The sequence below is a fragment of the Anguilla rostrata genome, chromosome 12, assembly GCF_018555375.3.
Source record: "Anguilla rostrata isolate EN2019 chromosome 12, ASM1855537v3, whole genome shotgun sequence".
Taxonomy (NCBI): Eukaryota; Metazoa; Chordata; class Actinopteri; order Anguilliformes; family Anguillidae; genus Anguilla; species Anguilla rostrata.
The window spans coordinates 28,778,200-28,806,087 of record NC_057944.1 but is presented as its reverse complement, the minus strand read 5'-3'; the positions used below and the strand labels follow the sequence as shown (position 1 = coordinate 28,806,087).

Here is a 27,888-nt window from a genome sequence, read left to right as displayed (position 1 = left end):
GTTTTTTTTTTTTTTTTGCACAAGTGTGTCCAAAAGGCGTAATTGATTGTATTGAAGTATTGTACTCGGGGGTGAGGCGGGGCCTTCACAACTTGTTGAAAATGCATCACGCACAAATGAACATGTGCATCTATCAACAATGAAAACCACTGTAGAATATACCTTTTGATAAAAATTTTTAAAAACCTGCATAGTAAAAACTCTGAAATGGTAATAATGCACATTTTCCAAAATCACGAAACTTTATAGCAATGTCATTATTTGGAAGTGTTTACTGCGGGCTCCATGTTTACCCTGAGGTCCGTGGCACTGGGCACCTGGAATGTCTAAACGTATAGCTATAGAGATAGCTGAAACGCGACAGCATCCAGTCTGAGCATGTCCGAATTCCACAGAAAATATAACCACCCCTTGCAGCAAGATGCTACTGAACGTAACAACCCGCTGGTTTAGTGTTCCTTCTAATGTAGCGAGATAACATTACCCAGCATAAACCAACCGACCTAACCAACCGACATTTCTTAATTTGGTGTGTGACGAAATACCATGCTGCCCAAGACCAAAGGCAGCAGAGGGTAGCAAGAGCACGGCACGGTTCTCGAAAGAAATTCGATTAACGATTATCTTTTAAAATAACGACAGTAGTAGTTTCAACATGAAAGAAATCACTGTGGTTGTAGCGAGACCACAAGTTTTAGGAGTTTGAGAGAGAAAACGACTCTCCGTTTATTTCACAGAAAAACTGAATGAAAACAGTCGCAGTTTTACAGTAATCCCCCAACTATGGAAATGGGACAGGTAGGTTTAATGAATTACTACCACCTGCAGGGAGACGGCTAACACTAACATACGCGAATATAAAGAAGACTGCCATTAAATTACACCCACAGAGTAATTTTAATGGTTATGCCCAATATGAGTCAATTTGATTGGCGCACCGTTCAGCCATTTATTGACTATTGCTTCGCAATTTAGCTTGGGACTATTATTTTTTACAGTCTCTGCTTGGGACTAGTACAAAGGTTGAGCACACCGAATCTGTCATCAACCGGATGGACGGCTCATTAGATTTTTTTAGTGTTTTTAAAAAAATGTCAAAATATCAGAAAATATAGGCTGCACATTGTATCGGCCCAATATATTTTTTTCCTTTTGAACAGGGGCTTCTAATAGTCTTGGTGTGTTGCATGTCTGTAGGTGAAACAGTTCAAAAGTTATGACTGTTCAAAGTTTGACATTTTTGAACGTGCTCTATAGCACCACCACCAGGTCAATATCTGCCATGTTGTAATAGTTTTCAATTTCACACATCCCTAACATGCCAACCAAGTTTTTTCCATACCATCTGGGAGATATGCGTTTTCCCAGGAGAAGAGAAAAAATAAAAAATAAAAAAAATAAAATGATAATAATAATTCAAATAATAATAATAACAATAATAAAACAACAGGGTTCCTGCTTGGACCTCTAATTATTGGTTCAGCCATTCAACTTACACAATTTCAGATGAAAGGAGATAAGCTCAGGTAAGGCCCAGAAACTTCTGCCACAGAACACAGTCTGCTATGCAAGAACAGCTCTTTGTGTGTGTGTGTGTGAGTGCATGCATTGGCATTTGTGAATGATTTAACAGCAATTCTTCTGTCAACAAAAATTATTTTACAGTAAGAACATTAAGGTCCACCTTTCTTTGTTTTAGATAAATGGTTTAATGTGAATGGTATCGGTACAGAAAATGTATTGGGAGGTAAAAAAGCCTGGAGGTCCTGTCTTCTGAATGTCTGTGTGCATCAAGTCTGTGTGCACCAATTCATGTATTGATATCACTGGGATGTAGCCATGATACTCGACACACCTGCGGGGAGGGAGGGGGAGAGATGCAGGGAGGGAGGAAGAGAGAGGGAGAGAGAGGGAGGAGGGAGAGAGAGAATTGGTGCACACTTCCTCCTAAACTGTACAAAATACACAAATATAAAAAAAAAACATTTACACAAATTTTCTAAAATTATTTAAAAAAACATTAATTCCTTATCAAAGTATGAAAAATGTGCAGTCCTATTAGAAGGATCAACAGCCCCTACAGACACAGAAGTTTTATGATTATAATTATAAATAATAAATTTATTTATTTATTTTTTCTTTAAATGCGTGTTGAATTAACATGAATACTGTTATTGTTTTGTTTTTTGTTACACAGCAAGGCCGCCAGGAAAATGGGACAGGCAAACAAATCCAACCAACACCATTAACAAGCCAGGCAGGCACCCCAAGGTGACACTCACTTTCAAAGTCAATCTTCTCCACAATGTTCTTGGGCTTGACGCTCTCTTCCTGGTTGAAGATGAAGATCTGTCCATCCTCGCTCTCAGTCCAGCCATATTTGCTCATCCACACCTTCACCTGGGTGTCTATGGGGTGGGGGGGGGGGGGCAGAGAGTTACACGTGAAGCTGCCAATTACACATGGCAAACAGGTTATAATGCAAATCATCAATAAAAATTGGCAATATTGTGAAGACAGCAGGGTAGATTGTGTAGTATAGTGGTTTGGGGACAGAGTTTATAACTCTAGAAGTTGAAGAATGCATTCACAGGTGGGTAACTGCCATTTCAGCTTTGAACTAGATACTCAACCTACCTTGTTTCAGCAAACCCAGCTGTATAAATAGATTGTAACACAGTAAGTGGTGCGCGTTGCTCCGGATAAACGTTTAAGCATCTGAGCAAATGTAACAATTTCAAATTTGAAAACTATTGCGCTGTGTTGTCCTCAGGTAAACAGGGGCAAAATGCAACTGGTAAAAATGCTGACTTCACACAACCGTGAAGCTAACCATCAGTGGGGAGATTTTATTTGAAATGGCGATCAGTGCTCATGACTAAAATTCACATCTGCACCCCTGGGGTAGAACCTACCAAGTGGATCGCCCAACATCTCTGCCAGGAGCCGGTGCTCAATGTTCTGATAGGTGATCCCCACCACGTGGCATATGACTGCAGAGACAGGAAGACACAGACATCAGAAACAGAGAAGGACAGGAAGGATACATCGAGGGAAAACTGCTCAGAGCTACAGTAGACGGCACAATGGTGCCTTAAAACTTAAGTAGGCTCCTTTTATAGAGCCACAGGGCTTTACAGGAGGCAGTACGTCATCAGCACCGATACAGGGAAGCATGTCTACCACGGAAACACTGCCTTTGTAAATACAATCTCCTGTAAGACAAGTTCTTCAGGGGCTCGGTACAGGTCATGTTCGATGAAAATAAATGATCACCAGTTACTCGCAACCATGGATTTTTTTATTTTTAGGATGACTGGAAATGTGATGGTAATGGAAATTTGTCACTGTCACATTCAATACTAGAATTGTTTGAAGGCAAAGGTTGAAATGACCCTTGTAATTTGTTTTCTGCTATAATTCAAATAGGCCATTTCATATTAGGAGACATAATTGGAAAATCAAAAGTTCACATTTACATTAATAATAAGAATTCATTCAAAATGGTCGATTCATATGAATTGAGATAGTAGTTTCAAGAAATACTGAAAAAGTCATCTGTGGCTCTTTAGTTCATTATTCCAGTAACGTTATTTGTATGCAACATTAAAATTAATCCTTTGTAAAAACAAAAAACAATAGCCATGTTTGATTCGGCACTTGCTCAACTTTCGAAGTGAGAGCAAAGCCAGCCAGCCAGACCAAGACTTGTTTTTGAGTTTAGAAAAATAACTGCGCTCAGACAGTTGATATTAGTCACAGCCTCAACCGTGAAAGAATGGAGCAGAGAAGATGAAACCTGTCATCACCCTTGCTGCACAAATTATCTTAAGGCTAATATGAAGGATTAAGCATCCTGCTAAGCAACTAAAATGTGACATTATTGTACTGGTGAGTATGTGGGTGTGGCTGCGCAACTACTTTATATGCATTAATAATTAACTAATCTGTCATAAATATGACAGATGGCAGTCGCAACTGTTGCGCAATAAACAGTGTTCAACAGTATATGCAGTCGATATCTTTTCTTAGTGGACTTACCCCTTAGTGTTTTATGTTTACTGGTTAAAATGTGCGCAAATGAAAATGACTACAGACTATAAAGAAGCTGTTTCTCTTTGATATTTTACAAGGCAGATCGCCTCTGTTATCACAAGGGAACCTCCATTCAGCTATGGCTCCAGCAAGACTGAAATTTCAGATTGTGCACTCCTCCTAATGGCGAAACCACGAATGCACAATGGAACACAGAACCGCACTTCAACTGAAAATCGACCCGGTTGGCAGTAAAAATCAAAGAACATGCACACAGAAGTTTTTGGGCACAGAAACCGAGGGCGATGAAAATGGCCCATAGCGATACTTAACTAAAGCCCCTTTGACACATATTAGCATATTAGCCCGTAAATGTTCCAGCAATATTCTGTGTTGGCGTCATGTGTGTACAGAGTCGACTGCCCGTGTAAGGTGATTCAGCAATTTGCTGGCTCAGGACCTAGTAAGATTAACGGTAATTCTGTAATTCGTCTCGAGTGTGAACAAAAGCTGACATTTCCAGATAAAGCACACAAAAGGTTATGATGTTGTTACACAAGACCTAGTTCCTGGCACAATTCTTTAATAAATACTTTACTGAACATAAATACTTTTCTTGCACAAATAAGAGAAGGTGCACATAGAAGATACCGGAGCTGTACTGTGTGATTTTGTGAGGTAATTTTGAACATAAGAACACCATTACAAAATTGTTTGTTTGCTATGCAATACTTCTTCCTGGTAAACACCTGACAGGCTCTTCCAGTTTTAACTTGCTTTTTTACCTAATGTAGAAAGCACTACATACCAATGGCTAGTATAGCTAGTTATTTAACTCGTATAACTGGCATAATTCTTTTTGTTGTATTTTACCAAAAACAACACTGCATATAAGTATTGATTCTTAGCTGATAAACCATGCTTCTACTGTTTATCTATTGTTAGTTATTCAGGATCATATAATGAAACTATAACGGCTAAAGATGTTACCATAAGTTATTTAAAGCTCTTCATGTGTGTTGTGTTGATAGGATTTACATCACTGCTAAAATTCTCATTCAGCGAAACATCTGGTTGTTTCAAAGACAAACTAATGCATTGTTCTGCATTGCTTTGGAAGGTAGACATCGTGCTTTGCCTAATCTATCCAGAACAATCGTGTCATGTTCGGACAGACTCGACATGGCATCTTACCGTATAGGAGACTTGTGTGTGAACAGGGTAAAGCACTACCTAACCTGGATAACGGAACCTGGCAATGTTGTGGGTTCCATGAGTGAAAGGAGCTTAATACAGCACAATACAGCACAGGCATGAGAGGGTCAAAAGGACAGTTATCAGGACATCACTGGCAAATGACCTACAACCTCCTGGTTTCTTTCAGTTGGGAGTTGCAGTAACAACTCAAAGGCAGCACAATTACAGTCCAGACCCACCACAGATAAAAATAGACATTTTGGCGCACAAGTAGTAAAACAGGATGTTGGGTTGCTGAGTCAATGGACAGAACAGTTACATTCTGAGCAAATCGCACTAGCACAGCATCACACTGTATAGGAGGGGCCACTCACACTTGCGGACAGAGTCCTCAAATCCCGTGATTCCATCGATTAGTTCTCGGTTCTCTTCCAGGCTTGACTGTCGATCCCAGAGATGAACCACCCGCAAGGCCACACCAAGAGGACATAAGAAACAAACAGCAAGTTGTTTTTCTTTTTTTAGACAAGGGCAGTCAAGCCTACTCTGCATTGTAAAATGTAAGTAACCCAAGGAACAATGACACACAAAATCTCCTTTTGAGAATCTGACCCCACAAACCACTGCTACTGCTCACGTGTAGCATAGGCATTTTATCACAAGCCACACAACAGCATCACCTCCAGAGTGTCATGGCAATGAACAGAATGATGGAAGTGGTGAAAATTGCACTCTTTCCTGAAATGTTCAGAACAGACAACATCCGTAACAACAGACATTCCCCAAATACACACAACCAGCCAGACAAGTGACGACCTCTAGTGAGGGATGAGAAATGCCCCACCCTAGACGAGAACAGACAATCCCTCCAGCCACAAAACCATAATCACGGCACCCTAATCACAAGACTAGGTTGTTCTTTTCAGTATGCCTCTCTTTTTAGACTGGAAAGACTCTGAGCAAAGTCAAACACAGGGTTAAGTGAAGTACCAAGTGAAGAACAGTGTTACGCAGTAAACAGATAGCTGTGAAATGTCACTCACCCAGAAGGACTGGAAGTGACATGTCTCCAGGAGGTTGCCCAGGTACAGGATCTGTCTTATCGGACGCTCCTCCTGCTGCGACACTGTAGTCAAGGAAACAGAGCGCCCCCTAGCAGACCAAAGGCCTCAAAACAAGGCAATTTACTTATTTACCAATTCAGAAATAAGATTTGTAAGGCTTTTAATTAAGCTCTTTTTTTTCTTGCACTGACCATAGAGGGTTTTTTTTTAAACAAATTGAAACATTTGTACAAAACACTTTCTCACACCTCAGCAGTAAACTAAAAGTGGGAGATTCTTTCCTTTATTTTTGATTTTAGGAGTGGCAGAGAGCAGGTCTTGGGCCACCAGTGGATAAAGCACACTTAACTGAATGAACCCACAAGTTATGACTGTATTTATTTAAAGCCCTGTGAGGCATTCTTACATGCTTTTTATTAATTTATACATTTTACTATTTAAGGACAGGTGGTATTCTGAATCAAGATGCACAAGACAAACACAATACTTACAGGTACTTCTCTCTCAGGGAAAATATAAATTCAGTAAATGACATACCAACTTCTATGCTGCACAATGCAGTCACTCACCCGCTGCATTTTATTATACAACTCAACTTTTTAGCGTGCTTTTTAAACTGCCAATAAATGCTTGTGTCCCCATAAATTCCCTGAGTCCACAAAAATATGTATATTTCTGTATCGTCCTTTGTGTTTCATAGCACATTTACAAGTTGGGAGAAAAATGCCATTCCTGGGACAGACTATGTCTAACCTAGGTGACTGAAAGGTCCCGAAAGGATACGTGTGTCTGGTCGATCATACACTTGCACAAAGTGAAGTCAGTGTGAGGCAAGTTGGTCAGGGCCTTCAGCAGAATCTGTGACGTCACGGTTGTCTGAAAGTAGGCTGGGTTGAACTGGTACCTAGAGTCAGAGCACACTGGTGATGAGTACGAGGAACACAGTGGTTGTGGACCAAACTGTAAACAAATATGACAGCAATACATGTATAGGTGCACGCATTACTTTCTGTAAATGCTGATACTACATTCACCATGACGCAAATACGGCGACTCACAATTTGAGAACAGCGAGATTGGCTTCCAGGTCGTAAGCGTTCTCTTTTGCTTGTGTTTCAACGTAACGTTCCAGCGTTGCTAAATTTTCCGGATTATACCTGAGAAGAGGAAGATGGGAGTTGGTTTAAACTGCAGTCAATAGATTATGTCATCTTGCACAGTACAATATTCACCCACATAAACTGATTTCACAATGGTGATCCAGCTAGTTCTACCACTGCCATCTACTGCAAATCACGTCAAACGTTAAGTAAGCGGGTTAAAACCCAGTTTGCTATATTCACCACATTGGCTAGCTAGCTACTGCAGCTAACACATGCTAGCGTATATCATTCGACCTAACTGGTAAAACGGGGCTTCAAAGGGTCCATTACCTTAAAAAACCTGTAGACAAACTATGGAATTAGACTAAGATCTAACAAATGAAAGAAGAAGACTAAATACAGTTTGCTAGCTTCTGCCGAGTACACATTTTTGGTATTTGGAGATAATCGATGCACAAACCTGTCAATCCCACGTAGTAGTTTCCCCACATTAGCCCTCATCTGCTCAAACGACGAAGCCATGGCGTCAATAGTTTTGTTGAGATGGTGGATGGGGTTTACAGCTGGCCCAAACAGGTTCGGTTCGACCACAATCCACACGTGGGCCCGATGTATAGAAAAAGAGCGGTCGGAGGAATAAAACGCAAGGAACGGAAAATGATAGGGTCACGTGAAGAGAGGCTCTCTATTCGCTTTGGCTTCACGCTATCATACTGTAAACAATCACATAAGTAGTACGACGTGAAATAAAATTATGAATGTATAATATATATAGCTATTTGGGGCGGAATAGTCTTCAAGAAACTAGTCATGTTACAAACAAGTTTTTATTTATTTATTGTAACCCGGAAAAACAGACGTCATTTTGCGATACATGTGTAAAGGCGAAATAGATCCGATGTGAAACATGTTCGGTGATTTAAGTTCTTCCCTTTTCGATTTCCCTTGTACATCAATTTACAAATATAGGGTCGTACATAAATGCAAAGTGCAAAATTCCGTGTTAGCATTATAACACGTTTCACGCACTTGTAGTAACAGAAACACGATAGTTAAACAACAGCTAATTCCCAGAACTGACACCGTCCATCATGTATAATTTGTTGTTTGTCCATTGTTGTTTGAATTAAATATCGCCTTTTAAAGACACGTTTCTAGTCTTTAATTGTTTAAACCCAAATGAAAAGTAATAACCGTTAACAGTGCTACAATTCTTTCTCCGCGCCCGTCCCGTACCAGTACAATAAGATTGTCGCCGTCCTAAATTTCAGTTATTGTATCTCTTTGTGTTCAACACAATGTTGTTTTTCTTGTTTAAAATGTTTCTTCCACAGTGTTATCCACTGACATCTTACATGTAAGAGATTTCATATTTACAGCATGAACGTGAAAAATCTGAACAAAGGTAGAGTTTAGTCCCGCTTGTCTACTCAGTGTGTCGGAATTATGTGTGTTTATAATAAGCACGGTTGTAGATGGAAAATATAATTTACTTTTATTATTTTGGCTAATTACTTTATCAAACTAATTACAACAATTAAAAAATCTGTTAAAAAAATGATCCAATGGCATCTGCTTAGGAAATGAAAGGCTATTTTTATGCATTGTAGATATTGTACAGTATTTACATATACAATCATGGTTGTCATCCCTCTTATTCCTTTTATTAGGGTGTCTGGTAGATCTGTGTAACTGTAGTGAGTGCATGGCCACTGGTGCAAGCTGAAACCTGTGGCTTCTAGACAAAAACAAGGGGGCGCATAGAAAGCATCACAACATGCAACAGACAAAAATAAAAATAGTTTTGCACCAGCCTTCTTTCCCTACTAATGACCTTTAGTAAGTTTTCCTTTCCTCCAGAAAATCTATGAAAAATGAAGAACTGAAAATTGTTTCAAAGCAGGACGTAGTCTATTCTTGGAAGAAAATATAAGACCTCAGATGCTCCTGCTTATGTAATATACTGTACTTTACTTTCTGCTATTTTGCACACACTTTTATCCAGAGTGGCTTACAATGCAAACACAAGTGTAAAGATCAGAGGTCAAAGTGCAGTTTAATTCCAGAGGATATAATATAGTCCCAAGAGAGCTTAGTGCAATAAGTCTACACTTGATTGGTAACTTCTCAACGTCCCTATTACAGATGATACTAAGAGACACAAACATTACATTACATTACATTACAGGCATTTGGCAGACGCTCTTATCCAGAGCGACAAAGTGTATAACCAAAACCACGAACAGGTGTGTTGAAAACCCTAGAGGGAAGTACAATTCCAAGTGCAGGGAACGACCGCGTAGTTTAACTTGAACCCTGTAGGTTAATCTGATTAACACAACAAAAACAGCAACAAATCAGTCTATGCAAATAAAACAAGCAATATTTGAATAGGCACAAGTGCAATAACTAAGTCAACTAAGATAAACAGCTTACCTAGCTACAACCCTAAGATTATACAGTCACAAACAAACAGTATTGGTCAAATACAGATTCAAATTAAATATTTGTATTTGAAAATATTGTTCACATGTTTTTGAAGTATTTACAAATAAACTTGTTTGAATTATTTGAAAATACTTTAATGAGAAAGTACTTGCATTTGAAGCATTTGGTTTTAAAAGTTGGTTTTGAATTGTTGGATGATTCCACCACTTTACTGATCTGTTGATAGAGATATAAATGTGGGTTATTATTTCCAATAATTCCAAAATGGGGAGGCATAAAAAAAATGTGCACAATATAGTTAAAATACATATTATACATGCATATTTTATACTGTAGTAGAATTTAAAGACTGCTTGACAACAGGTTTAGCACCTTGGAGGTTCAGTCTAGGAGGAAAGGTTGTAGGTAGAGGATTGAGCAGTGTTATCATAGTGACAGACCGTGGGCTGATGGCTGATTGACTGCATAATAGAGCAGCCCCTCCTACTGATGGGCAAAGTGGAAAGGTCAGTGGAATTCTGTGGCCAGCTGCACTGCTGCCCACCTAACCGTTCTCCCTGTGCATGCTCTATGGTAGCTCAGGGGCCAAATGGGGCCTGCCATAAACGTACTCATTTGATTGTAAAGAATTATTTAATTTTTGGATAATTGATTATTGCATTAGTCAACAATTGCATGGAGCAACAGCACAGTGCCAGCATACTGTGCCTCCCACTAGTGGGAGAATAATAAGTCATAAGAAGGCATTAATTTGTACTGTTCATACACACATACAACGCATCGTGTTCATGACTTGTTTTATAAATAGTACATTTAAAATGTTAGGTGCGTTCGCACAACTTTTAAAAAAGAATCGGGCCTACCTGATCTGTATAACTACAGTCCCCTGTCTCTCCCATCCTCACAGATAACACATGTAGCGTATAACATCCTCTCTGGCTTCCTGTAATGTTGTGGAAATGTTCATGTAATGTTGTAGAAGTGTTATTGAGTCAAGCTGTGCATCCCAGGGCCAAAAACTGAAAAATGCTCCTGCCTTCCCAGCTTTAGATCAGGGAACTATTGCGTGCATTAACTGTGAAGGTGCATTGAAGAACAAAAAGAAAATTCCATTTACTCAATAGTCTATTCACTTTTTAAAAATTGCATCTACATTTTACAGTGCAGGACAAAACATAATTTATCATCGTGTGTTTTTGTTGAATTGAGTTTTTTTTTGTAAAGCGATTTTTATCAATTGTTCTAATATGAACCTTGCTGTATCAACCCTATACATTTATATTATATAACTCATGCAAAGATTTGCAAAAACTTGTGAATCACATTAAAAAACAACGGGTGTGCTTTGTGCTAATATTTAGACGTGTAAGTCACATTACAGGAAGCAAGAATGTGGCTCCAAACTAGGGCAGTGCTGCAGTTAGGCTGCACTTCGGCTGACACACAGAAACCACACACACACACACAGAAAGAGAGAGAAAGAAACACCCAACAGGAAATAAAACCAGTGCTGATGTAAATGAGCCATCCAGAGAGAGAGAGAGAGAGAGAGAGAGAGAGACAGGGGAGGTAGTCAGTTTGCAAGTACGAGAGAGGAAGGAGGTGTGTTTCAGTTTAGTTTCAGTGCATGTTGGTGCACATTGTCTGTGGTGCACTGCAGGGTGGCAGGAGTCATCGGCACTGAGTTCTGTCCCCCAGGCCTGCGTCAGTACCATGCCCCAGCAGTGATGGACTCCCAGAACCGGGCTGCGCTGGACATCTCCACCCGAAACCCACAGGAGGACTTTGAGATCCTGATCCGGGTTGGCGGCGGCACCTATGGGGAGGTTTACAAGGTTGTGATCCATGCTGCTTTCCCCTTGCCTGCTCCCATTGCTCTACACTCTCTCTGCTTTCACCTCTCTTTTCCCTTCCTCTACCTCCATTTTTCTGCCTAAGTTATCCCCTGTGTCTCACTATGTTATTGATTTTAGGGGCTTATACAAATAGGGAAGTGACAACAGATGAGTAGAAAGGTAGTCGTAGGCATAAAATACTTGTAGGATGTTGAAGGACTAGTAGGACTGCTGACAACGGTGTGACGGTGATTTGTTTGTGAAGCCAGTTCAAACATTCTTACTCACAGCTATTTCATTTTATAATTGTCCTTTTCATTGATTTGAATCTAGCAACTCGAGCATGATTTCCATAAACCTGGATTTGACACAACTATTATTCTATCATTTCATATAAACTGAAAACAGGAATTCATTTTCAATATGTCGCACTTTATCACTTATTTCAAATGTTTGGAATATATTCTTGATACTTTATGTTGTTTTGAGAAACAACTTTTTTTAAGGGGAAGATTCTGACATAATTTACAGGAAGGGCAATGCACACATGCCCAGCAATAATCTGGAACATTAGAAACATTTTGATGCCTTTTATTGTTTTGGACCCTGTACTGTGTCATTGTGGAATGTGTTTTTAGGCTATGATAACAAATTATGATAACTAACAATCTCTTCTGAGATCCGTTCTGTTAGGCCATGGTTTTTGAGACCTTATTAGCTTCATTGTGTTTTTGTGGCTCCAGGTGCAAAATTTGCATTTCAACAGAGTGTGATACACGATGACTGTGGTTGCTGAGCTCTTTTGATCTCAATCAAACTTCCCGTCTTTAGCAAAAGAGGAGTGCACACTGCCTGTTTCTGTGCATTGCGTCTGTAATATCAAGATGGGATTTTTTTTCTTGTTGTATCGAAGAATTTGAAGTTTTTTGAGTATTGTAACAGCAAGGGAGGTTTTTAGGGCACAATTCAACCTAACAAAAAATTGGATTGCATTTTGAATGACAAATTTAAATAAATGTGATATTTTCCCCTTAACTACCCAACATAATTAGTAATAAGTTATGAAAACTGTAAAGACTGCTCATATTCTTATATGCTTTGCAGTTGGATGGAATTGAGCTATTCATTTCACAAAATCAACTTTCTGCTCATTGCAACAGCACGTGTTTGCATGTTGGGTAATCAATAGCTCAACAATGAAGTGACTTACAGTAAAATAATTTGTCACTTCTTCACTTAACTAATGATCTGAACCATACTCAATGTGCTAACATATGCCTGTGTTAAGCAGTGGTTCATCGATGAAGTGGCAAATTATTTTACTGAATGACAAAGTTTATCAACTGAAAAATGTTTTAATTCAAGCTCGCAGATATGCAAATTGCACTGTGATTTGCATATGGTTTTGAGGGCTAGTTCCACCCCTGATTGGTTTGTTTCACTCCTACGGCAGGGGTTCCCAACCCTGGTCCTGGAGAACCCGTGGGGATACTGGTTTTACTTCCAAACAATCAATTAAAGGTTACTGAAATGATGGAATTAAGTTACATAAATGTCTGAAATAAACTACCTCATGCGCAACAGTTGAAGCTTATGAAAAAGAGAAGGTGCGCTCAGTATGGGACAGTGCATGTAACAAAAGTATATACCTGAGCTCTTCAGAGAGACTACCCAAAGTAGACACTTATTTAAATAAGACCGATGTTTCGACTTAGCGTCTTCTTCAGAGTCAACCTCTTACATAAATGTTTTTTTAATCAGATTTGAACACATTGTATGTTTCACTTGTTACTGATTTGTTTTTCTTCAAACTCTTCATTTGCCACAAACAGTTCGGCCTCAGTGACAAGCTGTCCACACTTTGATTATTTAAGGATCACTGATTTCAGCTGTAGATCCATCAATTAAGCCCTTGAGAAATGTGACATCCTTCAAAGGGAACCATTTGCCACAACACATTTCGGCGTTACAGTAAGAAAAGAGTTGTCTGAGAACTGATCAAAAGTTCATTTATAAATATGGAATATTTATTCTTTATCTGTTTGTGACGTAATGTGACATTAAGAAAGTAGGCGTTCCTCGTTAGACAATTAAACCGGTAATTAGCAGGTCTTCGTATTCCAGGAGGTGGACTTGAGGCTGGAATGAAAACCAGCACACAGGGGGATTATCCTGGATTTGGGTTTTGGAAGCTCTGTTCTGGAGGGTCTAACTGACGTAACAAGAGGCAGTGGGACATACTGATTCTGTTAGCATCTGTTCTGCCTCTACTTTATCCTGGGCTGGCCAGCGGAGGATGGGCTTCCCCTCTGTAGCCAGGTTCTTCCCATCAGGGAGTTTTTTCTTGACACCGTTTGAGTGTTTATGTTCCCGACGGGTTCAAAGCTTTTACCTCACTTGCTTTTTGGGGGTTCAGGCCTCATTTTTGGCCCATTTTTCCTTCTGTTTCTCTGTAAAGAGTCTTTGTGACAGTTCTCTGTAAAAGGCGCTACACAAATGAAGTGGATTTGATTAGATTTTTTTTATTTGATGGGTCTGCTGATGCTGAGGCTCTACCACAGGGGTATTCAGTCTAATCCAGAAAGGGAAGTTTGTGTTTTAGCCCAACACTAAGACACCCGATTCTACTTATCAACGTCTTGATTTAGGTCCATGAGTTAGGCCTAGTTAATTAGTTAAACCAGGTTTTGTATTGCTTGGCTAAAACAAAAACCTGCACCCACACTGGCCATTTTTGGATGTGATTAGACACCCCTGCTCTACCAGACCCTCTGCAGCTAAGCAAAGCCATACAGATGGAACAGCAGTCAGTGTGGGCTGAGCTCCAGTCTGGGCTGCTACAGCTGTGATATGCAAAGACACACGAGTTTGAATCCAGGCCAGGGTTAGAACATGTTAGGTTAGAACTGCCCAAGAAATATGTTACAGTATATGGAAGATATAAAACTATAAGCATTTCAATTCCCCATTGATATTTCCATCTGTAAAAAAATGGGCAATGTAATTCTGTAAACAGTCTTGTCATCAGGGGGAAAAGGACAAATTCCTTTTGGAATGTGGAAGATGTAAGCCAATAAATCATTTTGAGAATGTAGATACGGAAGGTCTCATATACATCATGTGATGTGGCCACATGCATTAATTTGATATCCGAAATATTGACTGCCCTTCATATGGCTGCAGTGAAAAGCTGCCATCAGGCCAAAAGTTTGACTGCTCTGTTGTGGGAAAGTCTGTTATATTAAAAACCTATTAAAAAGTCCACTGGCTATCCAACTCCAAATGAATCCAACCAATAATTTGAAATATCAGTATTTTACATTTTGCTATTAATATGTCCATATTGTTCTGCATTTTGTGTCACTTCGTCAGTCTTCGGCTTTCGTTTCTGTGGCAGTATGTTCTACTTGAGCGACTTGTGTCTGGTACAGCCCTGCTTCTGGTACACCAAGAGTGGTACAACAGTTTGCCTCTGATACCTGCTACAGTACAGCTGTTTGCCAGCTACACGCAACTAACCTGACCGGTTATAGGGAAGGGAACACTGCAGACTGCCATTTACCCCGTGCTGCAGTAGAAAATAAATATTTCAGATGCCTTGCCTGAATGTTACCTGTGAACTAGGAGCAAATGCCCCGCCCTTCCCCCCCCCCCCCCCCAGCTGTCGTGTTCATGAGTCTGTGCACTGTGCAGTGTTGATGCAAATTAGGGGATGTGGAGCACACTTCCTCTTGAGAAGAGCAGACTGCAGAGACGGTCAGCCACCCAGGTTATAATTGCACTGCTCTGCATTTAGTTCGATGGGGGGGTTGATGGTGTCCTTGAATACTCACTCAGGATCAGATTAAACATTCTGCCAAAAACTATGTGGAATAGGACTGGGGTTCAGATAGCTTATCACAGATCAGTGCAAGTGAGCCCCATCTGATGGGAGCAAAGACAGAGAAATAAATAAGGAAGCACACCTTCTGCAGCCCTCGCATTGAAAGCAGAGTCAGCACAGAAGCAGGGGAGTTTGTGAACAAGTGTACCAGAACTTGAATTAGATCTGGGCCAAATGCAAGGCGCAAAAGAACAAAGATTCTCCAAAACAGGACCGAACCCACAGCCAAAAATGTAACTAAATTGCAGATTCTCGTCCACAGAGCTCCACTTGAAAGAATCGCAGGGAAAAAATGATTCAGTGCACATTCATATGAAATGTCCCATCCCACAGGATCGCAAGGGAAATCACAGGAAAACCATGCAAACCTGATTGTTTTTCATAGTGCTCACTTCAGAGTAATATACCCTGCGGACACAGGGCTGGCGCGTATAGCAGAGATTTCCTGATAGTTGGCTGAGCTGCAAGCTTGCATTGTGCTCAAATGGCCTCTCATTGGTTGATGCAAATTAGCTCAAACTGTGAAGGTTTTGACAGTTCGATGCTATATGCACAGCTGAACTGGAGTCTAACTGGAATATAAAGTTGTTACCCCGTGGATCCTTTTCACTATGTCCAAATTTCAAAATGGTGAGGCACTGGGCTTCTTTTTTTTTAAGGGTGGGGGGGGGGGTACAAGTCCACTTTTGGGAAAATTTCAGTGTGCTACAGGGACTTTATGGCACAGCCTTAGTTAAAGAATGCAGAAGTATTCTCCCTGCGAGCCTCAAAAGAAATGTAGTGTGTGCTTTTATGAAACAACCATCACAGTGATTAATTTTATTTCCCTAGTGCTCTCACACAGGAACTTAAATAGAGTTCCACTGCATGCCCTCTGTCAGCACATTATTTTTGCTTGTATCTGTTTACGATTTATCATACCATACATGTACTTTAAATAGACTTGGGTTGTATCCTCATTTCAGCTTTTACATTGAAAATAGAGGTCTATACTTGATCAAAATAATTAGTGGTTTTATGCAAACATGCGTGCACGTACACACATATAGCCTATATACAGGAACCAAAAAACAACGGTAGTGAGGCTCATAAGAGGTCTGTTCTTCAATTCCACATTCAGAGTGTCAGTTACCCAAGTCCTACTCATCTGTGATCAACTATCACTTGATGGGCCAGACCCGTTGTCTGTGATAGTTTCATACCTTGTGTGTGTGTGTGTGTGTGTGTGGGGGGGGGGGGGGGGGGGGGTGTCTCTGAAAGGGCATAAGTGACATTTTAAACTCTCTGTGGGTCGCAGTGACCTTGCTGTTATCAGCAGGGCTGACATTACATTTTCATGGCCACCTGGGATGTTGTGAAATGTCAGGGCAGCCGCTTTTCGGCCCGCCCCTCCGTCGGTTGCTCTGCTAACATTGCCGTCGCATTTCCGGGGGGGCAACGCCTCAGCATAAGAACATAAGGACATAAGAACATGAGAACATGAGAACATGAGAACATGAGAACATGAGAACATAAGAACATGAGAACATAAGAACATAAGAGCATGAGAACATAAGAACATAAGAACATGAGAACATAAGAGCATAAGAACATGAGAACATAAGAACATAAGAACATGAGAATATAAGAGCATAATAACATAAGAACATAAGAGCATGAGAACATGAGAACATAAGAACATGAGAACATGAGAACATAAGAACATAAGAACATAAGAACATAAGAGCATGAGAACATGAGAACATAAGAACATGAGAACATGAGAACATAAGAACATAAGAACATAAGAGAAGTGATGAGTAGACCAGGTGGGCCATTCAGCCCGACTTGGCTCATCATACTTTGTACTTTTTTTTTCTTCCTTATTTTTTATATAGGTGCGCACAATGGATAAGAAACACGATACACATAAAAAAGCCCTCCACAACCAATAAGAACAATCAAGCAGTGAATAAAGCGTCTTGAGAACGTTGTTTCTGCAGCTCTTGGCGACTCTGGTCGTAGGAGGAGGTCGCTTCTTGCGAAAAACCTACAGCAGGAATCTCGTGCACGAGCTGCAAAGAGGCCTCTTCTGTGAAAGCATGCAGGCTGCATTGCGTTGCACATTTGGTCCACGTCACTGACACACTCTATGAACGCTCGGTGGTGGTGATAAGATAGGTGTCCAAAAACTGGTGTCTTCATAACTAATGAACTGCATGATATTCTTGCTTTCATTAGAGATATGGAGATCAACTATTTCCCACCATTTTTGCTGTGTGTCTCTTAGTCTTACAGGTATCATATCTCTGTCTATGATCATTCCTTCCTTGGTACAAAAATAAATGCAAGAGGGTTCAGAAGAGATGGGCAGATGTTGCTCTTGTTGAATTTAGGACTGGAGTTCATTCCATTTCAATGAAGTCAGTACAGGAAATGAATTCAAATTCTTCTCCATTAATTGAAAAGCCTCATGGAATGTAATGCCTGAATTAAAATGGAATTTCACACAGTGAACGAGATAATTCATATCCGTAACCATCATTACATAAGCTCGCATTCCCAGTGTATGGCCAGGATTTGTTTACAGGGTAATCTGTGTTATAGGTAAAACAATAGAGTCCCACTCAGAAATTTCATCTGAATCTTGGTGGAAGCAAAGCCCCGGCCTGTCCCCAGCTCACCACGCGAGGAACTCCGCTTGTGGGTGCCTACACCTCCTCCCCCTCGCCTGGCCTGCCCTTATTTTTTTTGCTTATATATTTCACCGAAGTCATGTGACTGAACCTGAGATATCTTCCACGCTCATCAGAGCAGAGCAGCTGCTCTGCCGGTTCCCCTGCATAGGCCTCCCCGTTCCTGCCGGTATGCGGCAGAACACATTTGGAGGGTAAACACGCTGTCGTGTGCCATTGTTGTGTGTTTTATTTTTTTTTTTTTGTGTGCAATGACCAAGGTCAGGCAGAGGAGAAAAAGAACAATTGAGGAACAAAACACCCAACCCCTGTTCTTAATACTAAATTCCTCTAAGGTGTCCGTCCGTTACCCCAGCACTAACCCTAGATCGTTCCTTCCTTTTATCATAATGTCTGTGTTTAAGATAAAGGCAGGGGAAGCTGATCCTGGATCAGTTACTTTTTGGCCTGCATCTTGCACACGTGACCTGCGTAGTCATAGTGGTAACTCCGGTTTTCCTGCAAAGCGACATCCAGAACCTCTGGCTCCATAGCAGTGAAAGAGGCCAAAAGCTTGTCAGTACTACAGGCTACTGGGTGACTCATGCTGCTAAGGCTCGGTTCCAGTGCAATGAAGGGCCCCACAGTCTGATATTTGTTAAGGCTCTCTTCCAGTGCATGGAAGGGCCCCACAGTCTGGTATTTGTTAAGGTCTCAGTTCCAGTGCTTGGATGCTATTATCCTGCTGGAAGTATCCATTTTAAAAAAGTATGTATGCCCATGGACTGCGCCCATAAAGGGATATACATGGTCAGCGACAATGCTCGGGTATGCTGCGGCATTCTAATGATGCTCAGTTGGTATCAAGAGGCCTAATGTGTGCCCAAAAACATTCCCACACCATTACGCCACCACCACCAGCCAGCACTGTTGACACCAGGCAGTATGGAGCTATGGGTTCATGCTGTTTAGCTGACTGTGGAGCCCAGTGTGGTCTTCTGTTGCTGTAGCCCATTCGCGTCAAGGTTCGACATGTTGTGTGTTGAGAGATGCCCTTCTGCTCACCACAGTTGTAAACAGCTGTTATTTGAGTATTTGTGACCTTTCACTTAGCTTGAACAAGCCTGTCCATTCTCCTCTGACCTTTCTCACTAACATCGTGTTTTTGCCCACAGAACTATGGCTCACTGGGTGTTCTTTGTTTATTGCACCATTCTCTGTCTGACACTGTGGTGTCTGAAAATCCCAGGAGGAAACTTTCATGTTTCCGGCGCCAATAATCATACCACAGTCAAAGTCGCTTTTTGAAGCTCCAGGCTATTTGTGTGAATGAGCAGGTGTACCTAATAAAGTGGCCACTGTGTGTGTATATATATATATATATTTTCCATATATTTGCTATCTTTTCCATAAGGGATTATGCAGTGCAGGGGCAAAAGTGATCGAGATTCAAAATAATTTTTACTTTTTGATCTATTATCGTTTCATTACACATTTTATATCTCGACTTTGAGACCGTTTTTGCCTGTACACCTTGTGCTCAACATTCATCAGAAATTTTTTTTTTATTAAGGCCTATATTTAGAGACGTCCACTGGTGACCATCAGTCGACGCATAATTCCTCTGTGTTCACACTTCTAATAACGCCCCCCCCCCCCCCCCCCCAACCCCCACCCCATCAGCAGGCTGTTGTCAGGTCAGAATGGAACGCCTCTTTGTGGCCCAGGTGCAGTTTTAGACTCAGTCGTGATGTTAAAAATGCAGAAGTGAGAGAGGCCATGGCACTGAGCTTGCTTCAGTCCCCAAGAAGAGAGTGAAAGAGAAACGAAGACTGTCTTCTGTCTCAGTTGTCAAGCATTGTGCTTCCACGCCAGTCCACCCACCTAAATTTAAATTTAAAGTTTTTTGTTTTTTTTTTAGAGTGAGATGGAGGTGTGACCAAATCTAAAATGAAAAGAATAACTGTCTGCAGAATGAAAAAAATCATTTTTTGTTTGAAAGTGAACACTGCTAGTGTCTGGTAAAGCCTGATAATGTGCAACTCAGCCACAAGGGCATATTTGTTTCAGCAGGTATTCCCCAATAAGACAAAAGCAGTTTCGTCTGTTTGCTTATATTCCCTTACGTGTTTTCACCTTCAGGACAATAGTTCACCCACACATGCACACACACACACACACACACACACACATACTGTATACACTAACACTCATGCACATATATTCACATAGAAACACACTAACACTCACACATTAACTGAACTCTACCTTTCAGACCACACATCCCATAGAAAAAAAAACATTTGGACATACCAGTATTACTAGAATATTAATATATAGGTAAGGAAAAACAATGGCTATAAGAATATCAACACAAGGACAAACCTGAATTCAGTACCTGGAACGAATATTGAATGACAATAAGAAAGCAAAACATTATTAAACAGGGCCACACCAACAGCCTCTCCTTGTCAAGAAACATTTGGGGGCTGACAATACTTCTGTCCAGCTCTGGTTATGTTTCTTGACACCTTTCTAAACTTTTGTTGAGTTGCGACTTCAGTGAACTCAGTGTGTGAATTGAAAAGCTGTTACTTCCTCAAAGACCAATAAAAAAAAAATTTTTTTCCCAAGGGCTGAAAATTGAACTGAAGATAAGATAAAATCGCTTCAAAATATCCCCTCAGCTACACAGCTCATCTGAGATAAATCTTTTGCAATTTACCTGTGAATGTGTGTGTGTGTGTGTGTGCACATGTGTGCATGTTTGTGTGTGTGCATGTGTACATGTATGTGTGTGCACACACATGTGCATGTTTGTGCGTGTGCATGTGTTTGTTCATGTGTGTATGTGTACGAGACAGAGAGAGTAGGAGGAAGAGGAGGGGTCTGGTAGGAGGAAGAGGAAAGAAGGATTGGTAGTGCGTGGTTGCTGGAGTTTCCCGACTCAGGGCAGAACAGGCAGGTGCAGCAGAAGGTGCAGCAGCAGAAGTTGCAGCGGCGGTGGCAGAGTTTAAATGTAGAATTTGTGAACGGGTGGGGGGGGGGGGGTGCTTGTGTGAGTCTTTGATGTGTCCAAAGATGAAAAACAGGAACACAGAAAATCTACTAGTTCAGTACAACACCCCCCCCAAACCATGCCCAAAGTCACTGAACTCTTTCAGTGTCTAGTCTTCGAATCAATCTCTTTCGATTTCTATTCACAAAGCATATAACGCACTCTATACAGTGTGTTTCCCAAGATTTCAAATCATTTATGCACTGGATAGGCAGACGACTGAATCAAATGCAAGTCTAAAAAGATTCCATTATTAGGTTTTTCATCTATCTGAATGGTTGTCCAGGGCCCTGCAAGAAGTGAAAATAAATCTTCTCGTGTGGTGTGGTCTCTGGATTACACTGTCTCTCACTCTGACCACCAGGCTCCAACTGGCCTTTCAGTCTCTTCTCCTTTTCACTACTAGACACTGCTTTTCAGTCTCACCAAAAAAAGGGAACAGTTTTGCCTGGGAGCTAACATGTACAATAATGTCAATCACAAACACGCAGTGAAAACAGGTTTGTTTTGTTGGCAGTCACATTCTACTCAATCCTGAGTGGATGCATTTCTGCTGCACCAATCAGAGAGCTCTGCTGACTGACAACACTGCCGCCCTGGGAAACAAAATAATAATTAATGACATGCACATCCTTATCTGCTTACTTCTGGCCCTCTAATACACTAATTATATTTTTTGAGGACCCCTGTCAGTCAGGGCCCTTGGAATCATATCATATTTTTTGGAAAAGTGGTTTGAATAGTATGTATCACACACATGTATTTCACACACCATTGTGATATATGGTTGTTGGTTAGTTCATAATTTTTTGCATTATTGCTTCAATTATTGTTCAATTTAGCAAAATAATTTTTTTTAGTAACAGTATGATTATAATCTACACATCTTTGTCCGCATGTCATAGACATTTGAATGACACTGAAAGTTTTGAGTTCTCTTTTTTATTTAACAATCATAACAAAAAATTTGCCATTGGGATAACCCCTTTCTGAAATATGGTCATAGGTTCTCGTTTTCAGACAGAAGAGATCCAGAGTGTGTGACCAGCGGTCAGAACTACTACATTTTCTCACATACTGCCATCCAGTTCCAGCTCCAACAATGTGCATCACTGGTCATACGATTTCAGATGGATCTTTCTTCTGCCTGCACTTAAATTGCTGTGCACATACTTTTGCGCAACGAGACTGTTTTATTTTCAGATTAGAGTGTTAAGGTAACTGCTTCAGTCACGGAATGGCCTTTCATTATTCTGTGACACCCCGTGTATGGTTGTCCTCGAGGGGGGAATTCTGGAATTATGTCTGGAAGGTGGATGGCTGCGGCTCCATCCGTCCCCCTGCGCGGGGTGTGCGTCAGTACGACCACTGTGATGTCATCGTGGAAACCGACAGGCTCTAGCAGAGTATCTTTCCACTGCTCTGTGGGGTGCTGTTTACTCGCTTGGCTGCTTTCGCCTGTTTGCTGTTTCTTCAGTGGACACGCTCAGAAAATATTTCCACCGTTTGCACTCAGAAACCAAAGCTATATATAACATTTGTTGTGTGCTTGTATATGCACTGATCAGCCACAGCATTAAAACCACCTGCCTAATACTGTGTAGGTCCCCCTCATGTCACCAAAACAGCTCTGACCCGTCAAATGTTTTTAAAATCATGTGGAAATAATTCACCCTCTAAAAATATCTTAGCTTTTTATAGCCCTGTAGCAACTAATAATGTCATAAACTACCAATAGTGTAATAACTCCCAATAATGTAATCCATTTCAAATTTTTTATGTAATAAAAACCAATACTGTAATAAGTAGTAGTAGTAGTAGTAGTAGTGTACTTTATTGATCCCCGGGGGGAATTTGCACTGTTGCAGCATCAAAGACAACAAGGTAACACAATCAGATACAAATTTACAGTAGATACAAAATATCAGATACAAATATACAGTAGATACAAATATGTACATAAATCCAAATATATCAGAGGACACCTTCATAGGTAGAGTCCATGCCTCGATGGGACAGACCTGTTTTGGCGGCACAAGGAGGACTTACACAATATTAGGTAGGTGGTTTAAATGTGGCTGATCGGTGTATACTGCATAGAACTGGAGAGAAGGTCATGTAGCCAAGAGCCAAGGGACAAGGTCAGCAGGAAACACGCTTAACAATTTAAAGTGTAATGTTATTGATGTGGTTAGAATGTACTTATCACTACTGGTAATTGAAAGCAGTGGAGTTCTGGAACAATGACTTTCTCTTCAGGGTTAATTATTTAAGGCTGCTAACAATATTTGTATTCAGCACCAGGTGAACTACCAGCCAGGTGCTTTTCCATGTCTGACAAAGATGCCAAACCAATAGGGTTCATTTTGCAGGCTCTAATATATGAATATTTCTGGCTTTGCTGCTGGTGACACCCCTTGAGGGACAGAGTATCTGTCACGGGGAGATGCAGCATTTCTGGTTGCACGTTCATTAAACAAACAAACAAAAAATTTAAATGTTCTCCCTTCCCCCACGTGGGTTCCAGGTAAAATAACTAAACTAGAATAACAGTAAAAACAAGCCAAACCCAGTGAAAGCTTCCAAGATTTCAGCTTCTCAGCTCTACCTTTCTCACTCTCGTTGTCTCGATGTGTGGATTCCCAGTCTTAGCCACCTACTGTGGAAAGAAGCACACCTTTAAGCCCTGGGCTCATTCGCCAATGCAACCCAGATGTGTGTGCCCACTCAACCAGTAGGCATGGCTCGAAACAACCTCAAATCTCTCTGAGCCCCACTGGAAGGACACTGCTCAGAAGAGGATTTTTTAAATCTCAAATTTGATGGAAAATATGGCATTCTCAGGAAAGAGGCTGAACTCAACTGTATGATTTTAACCTGAGATCGAACAAATCTCAAACCAGTGCAGAACATACTGCAACACTCACAGCCTTACAGACACCCCAAATGCAAAGTAATATTATGACTATGTCACAGAAATATAGTGAGTTTTTTCTGAACTTTTCACGATGAATACATTGCCCACAGTTGTCACCTTTGTCTTGCCAATCACATTGTGTATAATGGTGGCTTGGTGACGTACTGGGTTACAGGGTGGGGTGGAGTGAGGTGAGGAGTGGGTGGGTGGAACGTAGTGATTTAAGCACGGAAAGTTCCAAGACATAAAGTTTCATGGCAAGGCGTGTTTTAAACATTGAACTAACAAACATTGAAAACAAATACAAGGGCTCCTTCAATAAGATGATGTTGATTTGTGTGTGTGTGTGTGTTGGGGGGGGGGGGGCTTTCTTTCTCATCTGCTTAATGGACGAGAATGCATTTTGACAATATCCAAGCATCACTACAAAACACAAGAATTTATGGGCGTTTGCTTATGCTACTCCTATAATAAAAGCTGCTTAAACCATAATAATAATAATAATAATCCTGTTGGGTACCAAAAAGGGTGGCATTTTCAAAATGTTCATGCAGATTATTGCTATAGGTAATTTAATACTCCTGTAAAATTCACTTGAGATGCCCAGGGAAGCTAAAAATAATTAAACTGATCTGTTCCTATTTTGTTGTCTTTCAGGCACGGAATAAACAGAGTGGTGATCTGGCTGCCATCAAAGTCATTAAAATGGAACCAGGTGAGTGTCCACTGATTTCTGAGATGAGACACAGGGACCAGTGATAACGAAATAGTTATGATGTCAATTTCCTGGTAGAAAACAGAGAGACTTGACCAATCACAGGGTAACGTGTGGATACTTTCAGCCTTTACTTCTGTGATGCCTGTGGGAATTATCACAGAAAGTACAGTTGGGATTAGGCAGTTGTGGTGTTACCTTACTGCTATAAAATTTAGAAGAGCACCAGCTAATAAAGTGCATTACGGAGCGTATATTGACCAATCATCATTATCTGTTGTTTCCTGTCAACATACTGCATTACTTGATGAGATCCTCTCCGTTTTCTATGAGATGTCTTATCCATATTTTATTACATTTGAATGGGATATTGGTCTGTATCCATAAAACATGATAACCTACAATTAATGTTTTATAGTTCACAGGCAACATCAAAACCATAGCAAATAAGCATAGCATTTAAATCCCAACTATAAATAACCACTTATTTAAGATTACTACAGACAAGAACAACTGCACATAGCAGTTACAGGCCAGTATTCAAACCAATAACATACCTACACATGATTGATTTACAGTGCCAAACAAGATGAAAACAGTGTTTTAGCTGATTGGAGCATATCATTTTGATTTATTAAAACTAGAATAAAGAGATGTTATTTATTCTGTGCACCAAAAGATACATTTGACAGCGGATGAAATTGCTGCCATGTTGTTTTCTTTGAAACCCAAGCGAGGAGAGAATACAGTCCCATTACCACACGATACCCAGTTCAAAGAATTTCAGATGAAGGTGGTTTCTGACAGACAGACCATGACTATCGTAATTCATTACGGAGGAGAAGACTAAGATGGAAACTGGGTGTAGAGTGGAAGTCTGTTTTACAGTGTGGGGTTCCCCTGAAATACCCCCCCAAAGAAACTCACTCCCCCACATCACACAACCAGGCATGTAGGTGGGCACTGGAGTTTGTCACAGAGCAGGAACCACCCATGGGAGGAGAAATGAAAGAGCAGGTGACAACAAAGAAACAGGCTAGAGAGTAACGTAATGCCATACCCATGGTACTATAACTCAAACACAGGGTAAAACTGGATGTAAGCAACCTTTGTGAATTGTATTGCTCAGTGTTAAAGGAAGGTACCAGATAATTCTGTGACTGCTTCTTTAAAACTGCAGAGAATGTTTAAGTGATTTAAATTCAGTCGCTGTGGTTACAGATGCGGGAGTGGGACTTAGCGCTCAGACACTGTTGTTTGTACAAATATACAGAACACAAGCACCTGCAACCCACACCCTATAACCATTCCATTCTCTCTAAAGTTCCTTTGGTGATTACTCCTCAGTTCACACCTATCACGTCCCCACAGAGGGATAACGGTTGATAACGGCAGGGCGTGAGGGTAAATGAAGCTCAACCTGCTGCTAAAATTGAGCATAAGTCTATCTGGCTTTACTGTTTTTGCATGTCGCCACTAGCCGCCTCAAAAATACCATATAACAGAAATCACAATTATAAGTTCTGTCACTTTCATCCTTCTCAGAAAACATCCAAAGGTAGATGTGTTATTATGTATACCGTATGTATTATTTGATGAGATCCTCTTCGTTTTCTATGAGATGTCTTATCCATATTTTATTATATTTGAATGGGATATTGGTCTGTATCCATAAAACATGATAACCTACAATTAGTGTTTTATACTTCACATGCAACATCAAAACCATAGCAAATAAGCATAGCATTTAAATCCCAACTATAAATAACCACTTATTTAAGATTACTACAGACAAGTTTTTGCATGTCGCCACTAGCCGCCTCAAAAATACCATATAACAGAAATCACAATTATAAGTTCTGTCACTTTCATCCTTCTCAGAAAACATCCAAAGGTAGATGTGTAATTATATATATACCGTATGCGGCCTTTTGGAAAATGCAATGATAAATGTATGTCATTACATATTTAACATAATTTATCCAAAAAGAAATGTATTGCAATATCTGAAAGTGTCAATATTTACGTATATTTGCTCATATATTGTGAAGTTTAGCAGCTGATCCAGAAGATATGTTGATTTCGGACATATAGTAATAACAAACAGTGCTTAGTGGTATGTTCAACTGTTTATATATTTTTCTGTACCCGTTATCTGACCTATGTAGGTACACCACCATTTGTCTCTTTTGATTTGACAGTTCTTTTGCTTTCCCTGTGGTAATAGACAACAGAGGGTTTTTTTTATGTGTGGTACTTAATTTCATATCTCATTTCCTGTAATCTAATGAGCAGGGAGTGATGTAAGGCCAAAAATAGTTCATTGAGAGATTAACTTCTGAATTTATTTATAAGAATCGTTTTGACACCAATGTTCTCAAACATAATATAGTAGCGTTACTCAATAAAACAAGCATAATTGTATTGAACAAAAACATATAAATTACCCATATGTTTGAACATAAAACATTGCTATGTTACCTATGTTGTTTAATATAGAATTTATTCCACACTTTCTACAAAGGGTGCCAATAGTTCTGGACTTTAAAACATCTGTAATATGTTACACTTTCTTAAGGGGTAAAAGAGGTAAAGGGGAGTTCCTCTGCAACTGTGAGGCTCATGTGATCCCACCGTCACTGTATACTATCACTATATAGCAACAACACTGCAGTGTTTCCCCACAGACTGGGTGATCTTGTGATCACAGTGTTTTATTTATTTTATTCTATTTTATTTTATTTTTTTGCTAATGCCTGACTCTTGAACTCTTCAGAGGACGATTTCTCGGTGATTCAGCAGGAGATTGTGATGGTGAAGAGCTGCACGCACCCCAACATTGTGGCGTACCATGGGAGCTACATACGGTGAGCGGGGTCACGTCAGCCAGCCCAGGTCTCACCCTCATAAAACAACCCCACACCTAAAAACAAGACGACCGCACTAAAAAAAATTGCAGTGTCATCACAATGCACATCG

The 27,888-nt window shown here is 40.3% G+C and overlaps 2 protein-coding genes across 4 annotated transcripts in view; one reads left to right on the top strand and one right to left on the bottom strand.

Annotated features, from left to right (window-relative positions):
• Window positions 1-1,685: 1,685 nt before the first annotated feature.
• eif3k (eukaryotic translation initiation factor 3, subunit K) lies at window positions 1,686-8,182 on the bottom strand. Of its 2 annotated transcripts, none has more exons than XM_064303653.1 (8): window positions 7,860-8,182; window positions 7,355-7,453; window positions 7,080-7,200; window positions 6,276-6,350; window positions 5,607-5,673; window positions 2,916-2,993; window positions 2,283-2,408; window positions 1,686-1,855 (listed from the first exon to the last, which is right to left on the bottom strand). In XM_064303653.1, the coding sequence occupies exons 1-8, from the start codon at window positions 7,919-7,921 to the stop codon at window positions 1,824-1,826; spliced, it is 660 nt and encodes a 219-aa protein (XP_064159723.1). In that variant the 5' UTR covers window positions 7,922-8,182; the 3' UTR covers window positions 1,686-1,823. The 2 variants fall into 2 exon arrangements, with proteins under 2 accessions (XP_064159723.1, XP_064159722.1); XM_064303652.1 differs by having other exon boundaries at window positions 6,276-6,353; window positions 7,860-8,179.
• Window positions 8,183-11,372: 3,190 nt separating this feature from the next.
• Window positions 11,373-27,888, top strand: part of LOC135235837 (mitogen-activated protein kinase kinase kinase kinase 5-like) — a 36,360-nt gene continuing 19,844 nt past the window's right edge. Inside the window, exons 1-3 of one of the 2 annotated variants that reach the window (XM_064301721.1) lie at window positions 11,373-11,682; window positions 24,852-24,909; window positions 27,686-27,776. In XM_064301721.1, coding sequence (XP_064157791.1) covers window positions 11,575-11,682; window positions 24,852-24,909; window positions 27,686-27,776 — 257 coding nt within the window. In that variant the 5' untranslated portion in view covers window positions 11,373-11,574. The remainder of the gene's footprint in view (window positions 11,683-24,851; window positions 24,910-27,685; window positions 27,777-27,888) is intronic. The other variant, XM_064301722.1, reaches the window with a different exon arrangement.